At 39.9% G+C, this 13,294-nt stretch overlaps 1 protein-coding gene across 4 annotated transcripts in view; it reads right to left on the bottom strand.

The window, feature by feature from the left end:
* The window catches only part of LOC134534990 (nostrin), a 172,245-nt gene that overhangs the window by 14,695 nt on the left and 144,256 nt on the right, over positions 1–13,294 (bottom strand). For all 4 annotated transcript variants that reach the window (XM_063373784.1, XM_063373786.1, XM_063373785.1 and 1 more), the window contains 7 exons: positions 12,823–12,966; positions 9,989–10,271; positions 9,179–9,267; positions 6,351–6,486; positions 4,117–4,281; positions 3,136–3,288; positions 1,661–1,813 (listed from right to left, as the gene is read on the bottom strand). In XM_063373784.1, coding sequence (XP_063229854.1) covers positions 1,661–1,813; positions 3,136–3,288; positions 4,117–4,281; positions 6,351–6,486; positions 9,179–9,267; positions 9,989–10,271; positions 12,823–12,966 — 1,123 coding nt within the window. The remainder of the gene's footprint in view (positions 1–1,660; positions 1,814–3,135; positions 3,289–4,116; positions 4,282–6,350; positions 6,487–9,178; positions 9,268–9,988; positions 10,272–12,822; positions 12,967–13,294) is intronic.

The raw sequence follows: 13,294 nt of genomic DNA, 5'->3' as shown, positions 1-13,294 counted from the left end.
ACATTAAAATAAACAGAGAAATATAAATATTAATAAATAAACCCGAGGTTGGCCGAAGGTGAATTGTTCGGGTGTAATCGGGAATGGCAGAACTTTATGTGCATCTTAGGTTTCTCCGTTCGGGAACATCGCAAAAAAAAAAATCATACTTGTAAACAAGCAACCGTTATCGCCGCATGAGTGCACAGGATGAAAATCAAAAAATTCGATATCTCCAAAAGTATTTGGAATTTCTTATCTCAGCCGGGTTTAATGAAAAGAGGAAGTTTAAGAGCACAGAATAAAGGTATTTTCGGATTTTTAAAAATTTTTTTTAAAAAAATCGCCAAAAAATGAAGATTAAAAAATTCGATATCTCCTAAAGTAATTGGAATTTTTTATCTCCGCAGGCGGTTCTGAAAAGAGGACGTAAGATAGCATATAATGAAAGTTATTTCATATTTGTACGATTTTTTTTGGCGCTAATCCGTACAATACATATTTACCACAACTTGAACTACAGTCTAATAATTGTAATTTACAATGGGTAAGTTTTTGTTGCGGAAAACTAGCATTATTATCGACTACCACATAAGGTTGCATCGAGAAATTACCGTTTAACAATGTAAACATGTTGCTTTATTTTGTTCACTTGAGTTTATAGAAAAATGTTTCCACACTTCACTTTTTTTTCTCCCTACTCGCCATCTCACTATAATTATATATAAATGACTCAAAACCAATTTTGGCACAAGTGATATTATTTATTTTGACTGAATATATAAAATTATAAATACTTTTACACTTTTCACGTCACATACAAATAACACAACAACGGATAATGTTACCTAAGATACCCATAACGAGTTTGTAAAACCCAGTGATAAACTCTAGACGGTATCGGGACCACGATTTTGAACCGCAACTATAACTCGAAAAGATCGATTGTCATAGAATTCACTGCAACTGCTTGTGGTATTTTGATTGCGTGCCATATATTTTACGTCTCTGGCTATAATTGATGTACAAGGCCACTAAACAAAAGACAAAACGTAAATAAACGTGTAGGAAAAACGTATTTTTTATTGTTCGAGGCAATGAGATTTATTAAATTTAACGAAATATCTGTAATCATCATATGACGGAGTTAGATGAATTTTGTAAAATATACAAATATTACCGTATTTCGTCCTAAAATGTGTAACAAAATATTACACGGTAAAATCCTACTTAATTACGCCGGGACGTTGATAATCGGCAAAGTAATCGTTAAGATACTCGCCGATTACGATTAATCGGAAAGTACTCATAATCGCCGATTACGATTCATCGGTATCCGCATCGGCGCACCACTACTTAAAATGTTTGGAAATTATCACTGAAAAAGGTTTTAACTTTTGAATTTAAGTCAGTAATGTTTGTTCAAATTGTAGAAAATGTTATTACTTATGCTCGTGTTTTCAACCTTTAGGGAAAAAAAAAAACCTTGTATAAAAATTTTACTAAAAGGTCGTGAAATTAGTTTACCTGGTGTTTGTAGGCACCCTGCTTTAATGAAGCCAAATCGCAAATTAAGCTGTAGAAAATTCTTATGGCCTAAAAACTGATGAATCCAAACGGTTGTCTTTCGTTTCCCACCCCTCCCCACATAACCCCTGGAGGTCGCACTGCACGCACACACCTTGAGCACGCTCTGCTGCAGTCCCTGCCTGTCGCGGGTGACCTGTATGTGCGAGGCCAGGGGGTGGCTGCCCCGCGCTCGCCCGTCCAGTTCCGCCAGCGCGCTCTGCACCTTGTAGCGCGCCGCCTCCAGGTACGTCAGCATGGAGCGCATCTGCACACAGTGTCCTGCTGGTTGCATACTGGGCGTAGTCTGCACAGCACCAACAGCTAGGGGTCTGCGAGCATTTGACAACTTTCAATTCAAACTGATTTATTTGATATTTGATTCAAAATTTAAAAATCAAGTAATTTTATTTCAGATACAAGCAAATGAGAATCATTCACAAAAAAATTTTTTAATGAAAAAGTGTTACATCTATGAAGCCAAGGATGATTTATTCTTATATTTAGACTTGTTTTCTGTCAAACAGTGTCTACTCCCCTCCTATGATCTCAATATGACCCACCAACAGTCACCTCCCAGCAGTGCTTGAATCTCCTACCAACGTGTGCTGTGTATTTGTTACGTAAAGCCAGTGCCGCATTCTATTAATTATTAGTGTACTTTAATATTGTAATTTTTTTTATTTACCACCCTGATTGTACATTTTCCCCTTTCAGCACATGGAACAGTAAGGACCTATGCACATGTTTCAGAACGCACACAATTCATAAATATTGTATACCAACTATTAAATCTAAATAATTACATAATTTAATAATATTACTGTAAAAGGGTCTCTGTTTTGTTATAAGGATATTAACGGTTTATTTTGTTAACGGTTTTAAAATAGACCTAATGGTCATTTAGTTCAGTGGTCGGACGCATACATGCGGCCATTGTGCGTACGCTCAGACCAGTCTTCTGAGATAACCACCCGAGGTAGGACACTCATCGCACCCTGAGGACTTCAACTCTTTTCGCCACTGATCAGTTAGCAGCCATCATTTACCTAACCTCGGTATTTATAAATCTTTTAGTTTCTACTTGGATCTACTTCTGGTGGCAGACTGTTCGACTTAAATACATATTTTGATTCTGTTTATGAACTTTGGAGTTAAATTGACAAATGCTGAAGTTAGTGTTAAGTGTCCTGGACTGCAATGTATTCCCATCTCGTGTTATTGTGCCTTTGTGAAAAGTTTTGATTGCATTGTAATCCAACTTATTAATGTACGATATAAAACAAAATTTGGCCAGTTAACATAGTCACATAGTGTATCTTTCGTGCAACCACGTGTTCGAGACAAAGAGACAAAGGTGTGTAGGACGCCTAGAGCCACATATTAAACATCTTTTTCATAAACCATAAGTAGCTTGCTCTACGCCGAGAGCGGGCCATGTCCTGTGGTCGGACATATTGGGGGAAATTAAGAGTCTGCACCCACACGGGTCACTTCATGGTCCTGTTGCCTGGAGTCCGCCGGGTCCACGGAGGATCGGCAGTAGTTGTGTAGAGATGGCGAGCGGGTCGAGGGAGACGGGAGACTCACGTGGTGCAGCTTCTCGGTGACGTTCTGCTGGGAGTCGTCCGTGCCGAAGGTGGGCGTCTGCTGCAGGGCTCGCGCCAGGTTCTCCACCCCCTGCTTGCCCCGCCTCTCCCTGTCCAGGTCCTGCCTGATGAGCTGCAGGATCTTCACCAGCGACTGCAACCCGCCAGACACCGTATACACTCGCACCGCCTGGTCTCCGCATGTCTGCTAGCTTGGAACCTGTGACTTCGCTCATGCCTTTTAAAGACAAGTACGTGATTAATTCCAAACATTTTTTGTTACACAGACACAATAAATTTATCAGGTGCATAAAAGTTTTTATTTCATAACAAACCGGTTTAGTAAAGATTATTTTTTACGGTGGATATGCGAAGGTAGTTGTCGTATTGTTATTAACGGTACCCAAAAATAATTTACTACCCTTAATTATATTCTGAGATATAATTATTAATCTTAAAAACATACTTACCCCTTTTTTTTCCCCTTTTGCTAAAAATATAAAAATTGTGGTTGGTAATTTCATATGTTTATTATTGGTACCCAATATTATTATGCTTAATTAAATTTGGAGGTATAATTATTAATCTTAAAACATACCTAACCCTTTTTCACCCCTTTAATGTTGATATCCTAACCTAACCAAACATTCAATCTTTTAAACTATTTCTAATGCAGCTGACTTAACTGACCATCGAAACAATATCACAAATTTGCAATGTTTATACCAAACCTTGAAGTGGTAACTACTAATGTTTTGAAATTTTTAATCTTAACAATTGTGACTTTCTTTCAGAATTACCAATGTTTTAACATATAAAAATAAAACTTCTAACCAAATATGTACTATATAAATGGAATTAAAAATCAAATCCCAGATGCGTTGACTTCAGGTAGTAAACAAGGAGAGGAAAATCGCAGAGGGCATGCAGTGGAGTGGACTCCCCGGGCAGAGAGGAGTCGAACTGCGCGACTGTAGCTAACCTGTCGGCGCCTGTCTCGGTTCATGGCGAGGGTGATGTGCTCCGCGTAGAAGTCGGGCAGAAGCTGCTCCGGGATTGGCTGGCCGGTGCCCTTGATGGACACCACCGTCTGTATGTCCCGTCCCACGTCGCACTGCGTCACTGGTTCCCCCAGGTGCTCCAGGCTCTGCGTCAGAGAACAATACACTGGAACGTTCAGCTGGCAGGTATAGCGGTGTTTCATTAACTATGTGAGTCATGGTTATTTGCAACTTTTGTACTTAATGTGTATCAGTTATTACTAGTACACATTTTCTCTTATTCTCCGTTCATGTAAGGTTGATGGCAGGAGTGCACACACACGTTTCATTTCAGAGTTGGGAGGAGGGATAGAACCACTTTGTCCACCGTTTGCTTACAAATTCTTTCATTTTATTGGTGGGAATGAAAGATTTATTATGATTTCAGGGGGAATAAATATTCCCTCCCCCCCATCATCCGGCCCCTCTGTATACGAACCTAGTTGATGCCACATCTCACTAGAAAACATATTCCCTACCTGTAACATGATTATTCTTGAAACAAAGATCAATAAATAAAAATTGTTCTCCATTTCTTTCCCTTTCTAAATTTTTTTTTAGTTCTTAAGCTTTTTGTAATGCTTTATCCAAATGAAAAGTAGCACAAAATATTTAGCTATAATGCTTCGTGGGGGGAGGGGGGAAAGGGGGATGGAGGGTTACACTTGCACATATTTTCAAAGATGTTTGTACATTAACAAAAATATCAATTATCATTCTAACAAAGTTAGCTGTTACATTTTACATAAAATAATTAACAGCTTTAGTTCAAATGATGTTTCAAACACAAACTTCCATGACTGCTTCAAAGAGATGACACTTGACGTATGATCAGAACTGGTGAGTAGGTCTGTGTGATATCCTCTTGTTACATATCACTGCAGTACATACAAGCCATACTGATACTGGAGAGATGTAAAAGTCTTTGAAAATATGCAAATTGATGGTGATATATTTTTAATGTTGGTATTGATATTGAAAATGCAGATATTATAAACATAGGCAGTGTAAATATCGGCATCTTTATGTCGACATCAGATATCTTCGAGCACTTCAACATTTAAATTGTTTTCTTTTATCCTTGGAGCTTACCTCGGGGGCTCGACTGTTTGATTTAATATTTAGTAATCCGCTAACAAGACTTAAGTCACCAACGCGAATCTAGTCTCCAAACACGAGGTGACTGGACAACCAGGAAACCAGTCGTGCCATTAAGAGTTTTTACAGTTGTACTTATCATTTGCAATTACTTGTATGAGGGGCATGTAGTGCAGTGGCGTGTATTAAATCACAGAACTGCAACTCTTGTGCTTCTCTGTGTTCGCCCAAGTGTGCACGTGTTACTGCAGACCGGCGTGTGGGACACCATCTATTCTTATAGCGTGCCTGACACTTATAATCGGGCCAGGTTCAGGTATTACTGGTAATCGCGCTTAAGGGGGATACGAGTCACGTTCCCATATAGGTGACGTCACACCCAGAGGACACAATTTTCGCTGGTTCCGTGCCCCTCACACACAGTAGCGCCCGAATCCCCGACCACATCACATTTATGCCAATACTGGAAAAACTTTAATTCATTCTGAGTCGTGTAACGTGTCTCAAATTCGACAGTTCTCATAGTAGTATCAGTGGTGCCCATTTTTCAGACGTAACTTGCAAAACATCACCTTTATGTTGTTGACAAACACTGACAACCACTTGAAGTTGTTAACAAACACCAGTTACAGAAAACAGTGGCGGAAGGATATGTGGACCAGGGTTATTAACAGGCAAATTACATGACACAAGACTTTAAAATGCAAGTAACACACTTTGACTAGAAACTGCAATGAGAGAATGTTGATACTCAGGGACGCAACAATTAAATTTCCAAAAGTGGGGGGGGGGGCAATATACCTTTTTATAAAGAATCATCAATCCCCCCTATTGAAGCGGGGGGGTCCGGGGGTCCTCCCCCGGGGAAAATTTGGATTTTAAGGTGTAAAATAGTGCTATTTTAGCAGTTTTCGGTACTTAAATTTAAATATTGTAATGGTAAAAATTTTATTAATTTTAATATGATATTTGTTTGAGTGATGAATAAGAAATTAATTAAAGATTTGGTGCTAAGGAGGGGCTATGCCCCTGCTTGTAAGGTAACTTGTAAACCCAAGCGGGGGACGGAGCGGTATACCTGCATGAGCTTGGGGCCCAGCTCGCTGAGGTGCCGCAGGTAGCCGGTCGCCAGCTGCTTGAGGTGCTGCAAGCGCTCCTCCTCCAGCGCCTGGAAGCAGTGGCTGCCGCGGATCACCGCAGTCTCCCACTCCAGCCTGCAAGCACCGCGCGCAGTACGTTAGCAAGGTGAGCTGTTACAACACCTGCGAGAAGCCACGTCCCCCGCGGCTGCTACTGCTGCGCGTGTCGGCGTCAACGGTAGCATGAGCTGCATCCGAACGCTAGTCTAATGGATCCTCAGATAAGGGATCCACAAGGTGCGTCTGTCTTTTTTTCATTCCTTCGGCATCCCTATATTCAGCCACTAAAATTGAGGTTCTTAGGATGCGACAGTTGCATCTACTAATTAGCTTCTAAATTCTGTTCTATTTTTTTTGTATAAGTATAATATTACTTTAGATGTTTGGCATAAGATTTGTTTAAAATGTTTTAAGCCTAAGTGATAACTCGGATAGACAAATAAAAACATTAATAAAATTACTGAAAAGCATACTTAAACTTACAGGGCTATATAATTAACATTATAAGTATTTTTAATATTTAGAGATTCATAACAAAATTTTTATTTTGATCGCCGACCCAACAATGTATTGTGATCTCAATGCGTACTGATACCAGCATGAAACTCACACAGTTTTTATTAATGAGAACATAGCACAGCAGCCACTATTTTTTTGAAGATTTTCCAAAGATACAATGCATAGCAGTTGCTGCACACATATCTGTTATCTGGTGGGAGATAATGTTATCATTACATGTCTTGATATCTAAAGCCATGCAGTATCTCCACAAACACATGACGTCACTGCCTGAGTGCTGCTACAAGCTGCTTGTACATGTATGCATTTTATGTCTGTGTTGAGACACACAATAAACAAATAATATGCCTTAAGGTGGTGTCTCACATGCCATGTTGATTTTTTCTCTCTTCATTTTCTCATCATTACTACTAGATAAGGGCTATTTCTGTCAATTTAATTCAATACCTTGCCTGAATCTTTTGTTGTCATATCATTTTCAGCAGATATTTACTGTGTTACTATATAAAGAGCGTAAATAGTCACGCAAGTGTTTGTAATTGTTATTACTTGTGCGACTTTTTACAGTTGTAGTATTACACTTAATATCTTTTGAAAATATTTGTATTTGTAGGTAACAGAAATGCAAATTCAAAAGAGGCATAGTGTTAAATTTACAGAAATAGACCCTAACTTAAAGTAATATGAGAAAATAAAAAAATACAACATAGCGTGCGAGACCCCTCCTTAAACTTTTAAGTACTTTTTCCCTTTCTTCTCCCCTCCATTTTTTTTCCAAATATTGATTCCCCTGTAATGCCACTGAATGCACACAAACTACGAGAATTTTTACCTACATACAGCTATGTGGTGTAAACAAAATTATCAAGAATAAATTTTTATGACCTAAAAGTATTTTTTAGTGATTATCTCATATAAAATGTCTACAAATACCTGGCAAACTAATTTCAGGGGTTTTGAGAAACTTTTAATAATAAAAACTTTCTTACAATTCTTTTATATCACTGGGTCATTGTTTACATATAAAATACAAATTTCTACATACTACGAAATAAATTTACTATTTATAAGAATGTGCCTAATTTTTATGTCAGCAGGTTGATAGGTATTACTGCACATGATATTTAGTGGATAGCCTACAACTTTTTATATTTAATGCGCAATTAGAATAAACTAAACTCAGGCATCAGTGATAAATACTAAAATGCCGGTAAGCAAAATGCTGCTGGAAATTTAAAATTTTTGTGACTTCCAGCACTGCATCTGTTTATTTTGGGACTTGAACTACTTCTGTCACTTGTAAACACCTTGCTGACGTATAGCATCTGCACTCCCACTATATTGGAATATTACAGACCAGCAGTTGTGCTATTCAGCCTTGTTTGCGACGATGACAACATGAATACTGTTTCCCCGAGTGCACCCAGGCCCGTCGAGAAAGGGAGGGGGGGGGAGGGGTGGTTAGGGGGGAGGTAAAATCCCTGAGGCTCTGAGATCCGTATAGGACTAATATTACAAGGCTATTGCAAATATAATCCATTGGAAACCTCACAAGTTATGCAATACATGTAGATAACATTTACAGTCATGGCCATGGCAACGTTCAGTGGCGGCTCCAGCGGGTAGGCCCAACATTTTCAAAATTCAAAATTGGAAATAAAGACTTTTTATAAAAATACACATTTAATATTAAACGTTAGGTTTATATTGAAAACTATAAGAAAAGTAAATCAACAAAAACAAACTATAATCATGTGCCCTTCTGAGAAGGGCAGATTGCAATGACATGAAACTATACATTTGCCTGCAGATTTGTAAAACATTTTACATTAGCGTAAGCGTTATGTTGTAATATTCACCTTATATTAACACAAGTTTAATCCTAACAATTAATTTTGTGACCTTTATATGTATTAAAGCATATTCTGTTCAGAGAGATAAATTACCCTCAGAAAGCCACAAAACTAACCATTTTGCATCTGAAATTTAAAAATTCCCCGGACCACCCTCTGATGTGGGAGACCGGACCTCCCGGTAGAGCCCGGGCTCCCAAAATTGTGCATACGCCCCTGCGGTACAGTCCGGGCCTACCCAAAAATTAATTCTGGAGCCGCCCCTGGCAAAGTTTGTTATTTAATTTTTTTTAAAATTTGGTTTTTGAAAAGTTGTACATTAACTAATGGGGAGGTGGACCGGGTCCTTTATTCCTCTGGACAGCCTCGAGGTGCACGTGTGGACAAGAAGATACCTCGCTCTTTCCGCTCGGATGCAGAACGTGTAGTACTCCACATCTGCCTTCTTCACCGCCTCCTCTGCCTTCCGGCGCTTCGACTCCAACTACAAAAAAAGGAACACTTCACTGAAATATGCCTCTGCACATTTTAAAATAATTGTAAGGCAATATAATTTTTAAGCTCAAACTTTTAGTAACAAACAGAGGTGGTGGAGGAGGATTGGTGGAAGACTCATGAAATACGAGTGTAATAAAAAAAACCTCCTTTTCTACACGAGCCAGAAATGGGCGGAGATAGCAATATCATTCTTGTGAGCAGATGTTCAGCAGATATTGAGGAGTGGAGTCTGACAATTGTTATGCAGTTGACTCTTCCGTTACTTCAGTAGAAAATTAACTCTGTCCTTGAAAAGCATGCCTACAGTAAAACATTATGAAGACTTGAATGAGCCAGCTAGAACAAGCGTCGGGGCACGTTGACTCATAGAAATGCTCGACTGCCCAGCACTAGATGCTACACGCTGCCTATGGCCCTGGCACTTTTGCATATGATGCACTGCTTCCCAAGGCTGGTACACGTTTTGAAGTTGGAGTTGAACAACATTTTATTGTAAAAAATACAGAAAGTATTTAAGATAGAACTCTAAGCGTCTAGATATTTAATTGAAATAATTGGAGGCAACACCTTTATTTTCCACATATTGTGATGAATTTATTTTACAACAGAAAAAAAATTTGCGATGGTTGTAGAAATTGGTTCAATTTGACATAATCACGATATTTAGCGTCCCATGTTAGGTAGGACCCCGAGGGGAGGGGAGGCACCTTGGCGGCGTCCTTGTCGGAGCCGGCCCGCTGCAGCTGCAGCTGGTGCAGCTGGTGCAGCTGCCCCAGCCGCGCGTCCAGCAGCCCGTCCTGCAGCTTCTCGTTCTCGCGCGCGCTCGCGAAGCTCTGCTTCTTGCTCTTGGTCTCGGCGGCGCGCCACTCCGCCAGCCCCTTGCCCGCCTTGTCCACGGCCGCCTCCACCGACTTGCGGATGCGGTGCTGCGACTCCGCCAGCTGGCGCAGCGGCTTCACCACCTCCTCGCTCAGCGCCGCCGCGAAGGCCCTGCGACCAGCCCCGCCCCGCCCCGGCTTCGTCACACACAGCTAATCTCTACATTATTTTGCGAAAATTGCTTATTCCTAATTATGGACGTATAAAGTGAAAGAAAAAAAAAAACAGAATTTCAAAACTGCAATTTGGCTACGAATCTCTGGCTACTTTCGTTTCACATTTCAACTTATTCATGAACATCGACGGGAGAGTAAGACTGGACTTATAAACTACGCAAGGAACACGACTTTTCTGAAATCTTTCAACGTTATGTGCATACAAGCCCTGGATATTATTTTCATTATATGAATAATGCTTACACTTGTTAAACTTGAACACAGTGATAAAACAAACTATTAAAAAAAATATATATATTTTTTTCATGATAAATATGAATTAACAAAAAATCCAGGGGCAGAAATACTGTTACTAACATTTTAGCGGTCATCTGGCCTGTAGGCCCCCGGTAAGGACCTCGTCTCGCTACCCTCCTCCCCCTGCTACCCCCTTGCGACCCTGAGCCGTCCGTCTGGATGGTTCAACGGGCCCCCCGGGGGCCGCCGCGTGGAGTGGCGTGAACAGGACGCAACTGTTCTGGGTGCTTCGGGCCGACCTTGATGACGTGACACGTCAAAGGGATCTCGGACCGTTCCGGGGAAAAAAAATGGGGGAGGGGTATAAAAGCGGCGACGCCAGCCCCCGAGCCGGTGGAGTGGAGAGTAAAATGAAGAGTGCGAGTGACCCCTTGGCGACTGGCCTCGTGTGCGGGGACTGGAGTATCGGGGACTGAGTCGAGGCGCGGACGAGTGAGTAGTGCGAGGCAGTGTGTCGGGACCACGGTGCAGGGTAAGAGACGAGCCACTATCGAGCCGAGAGTGAACTGTGGACTGGAAGAAGGAGTGATTAATTTGTGGACAGTCATTTTATGTTTTTTCTTTAATTTAGTTAAGGGAGTAAATATTAGTAATAAATAAAACTGCATTTAATTAATTATGCTATCCTTTCCGAACCTGTTTTTCCACTAGTAACAATAAGTTTTCTGTTATTTACTTTTTTAAGTTATAGGATTGGTGACGTCATGCAACTTGCGTGCATTACATGCGACAAAGACTTTCTTGCGCTGTTGTGTCGTGTTCCTTGCGTAGTTTATAAGCCCAGTCTTACTCTCCTGTCGATGTTCATAACTCATGAATAAGTTGAAATGTGAAACGAAAGTAGCCAGAGATTCACAGCCAAACTGCAGTTTTGAAATTCTGTTTTTTTTCTTTCCCTTTATACGTACATATTAGGAATAAGCATTTTTCGCAAAATAAATTAGAGATTTGCTGTGTGTTAAAGCACCGTATCCTTACCTGGGTTTTGTGATTGGTTAAGTTTCTTTCAGATACAGGTCTAACAGGATCGCAGGAGCTACGTAGAATTTTACGCATTTATCGCAAAATAAATTAGAGATTTGCTGTGTGTTAAAGCATCGTATCCTTACCTGGGTTTTGTGATTGGTTAAGTTTCTTTCAGATACAGGTCTAACAGGATCGCAGGAGCTACATAGAATTTTACGCAATATAAAGGTGTTATGTATTTCTAATTGTTTAATATCCATGTAGGTACAAAACTCACAGAGTAAAAACATTATGAGATTATGTACGTACACCCCAAATGAATTGTAGCAACAATAAGTTACCAAGACAATACAGAGTTAATTTTTTAAGGAGAGTGACTTTTCCACAATTATAAAAATTACAAAATGCTTCTTTTTTTCTTTTTTTTTACTTCCTAACATGTTTTATAATTATTATCCAAGATGGCATTGTGATACTATAAGTAATTTACCAGTAACAGACCATTTTAAAGAGTGGTTATGTTAGGTACATTAAATAAGAGTAACTGTAATAATGATTGGTTAGGTTAGGTTAGCTTCATTAAAAACAAGTATGTGGATGGTTGTTTAGGTTAGGTTACTTACTTTAGATTTACTTTTAAATTATGTTAGCTGTTGGTTAACTTCATTAAAACCACTCTAAAATAGTAAAGATGTTTGGTTAGTTTAAGTTAGCTACATTATATTGGTAATTCATAACTAATTGTTCAAACAATATTTCAGGATTTATCATTGCACTTTCAAACCACATCCAAGATGTCTGTTTTCATTAAACCAACACCAGGTTAACCAATATTGAAGCTTGAAGGAACTTTTGCTATACAGCGTTGTCTTGCAAGGTTGTCATGCTTCGGGCAGGGCTCACACAATGGGGGTTGCAGTTAATAATCATGACACTGCCCTTGGGATATTCACAAAATATATGGTCTCAAATACTGAAATTTAGTATTTTCGTACAAATTTTGATTAAAAGAAGAGTTTAGCACATTAACAAAAGTACGTATTTAAGTTAACAATAATATTCCCTACAAAGAAATAAGAAGTAAAATTTGGGCTCGGAAGGGGCTATCGCCACCCTGCGCCCTTCCTCTGGAGCCGCGCTCGATTGGTTTGCTGTTAATCTGAAGAATGTAATCACACAAGTCAGCAGCCAATGAACGGGCGGCTGTGGAGCGCTGCAGTCACCTGTGTATCTCGCTCTGCGCCTCCATCTGGGTGCCGGCCCTCTGCCACGCCTGGTTCACCGTCCCCACGGAGTCCTTGGACGCCTTCAGCAGCTTGCCGGACAGCTTGCTGAGGCTCTTGGCATACTGGGTCTCCGCCTCGGACCTGCCGGCACAGTTCGCCGCGCCGTGCTCGCTCGGCTTCATCCACACATCTCTCCTCATCTCACCTCATTCATCCATACTTCAGGAAGTGTTCTCCATGTTGCATTCACGTCGAACACGCAAAATCAGGGTCGGAAAAAAAATCTTTCAAATTCCGACAAGTAAACACTAGTAAACATTTTTTCCTTTGATATTCTTTTTTCACTGTTTTACCTTTACCTACAGTACTTTGTACATACATGATTATATTATTGTTAAATATTAACAGAAATATTCATTAAAACTAAAATTTAATTTAATATAATTCTTGTCTCCGATTATATTTATGT

This window comes from Bacillus rossius, chromosome 8, assembly GCF_032445375.1.
Source record: "Bacillus rossius redtenbacheri isolate Brsri chromosome 8, Brsri_v3, whole genome shotgun sequence".
Classification (NCBI taxonomy): Eukaryota; Metazoa; Arthropoda; class Insecta; order Phasmatodea; family Bacillidae; genus Bacillus; species Bacillus rossius.
This window is presented reverse-complemented; position numbering and strand designations above follow the sequence as displayed.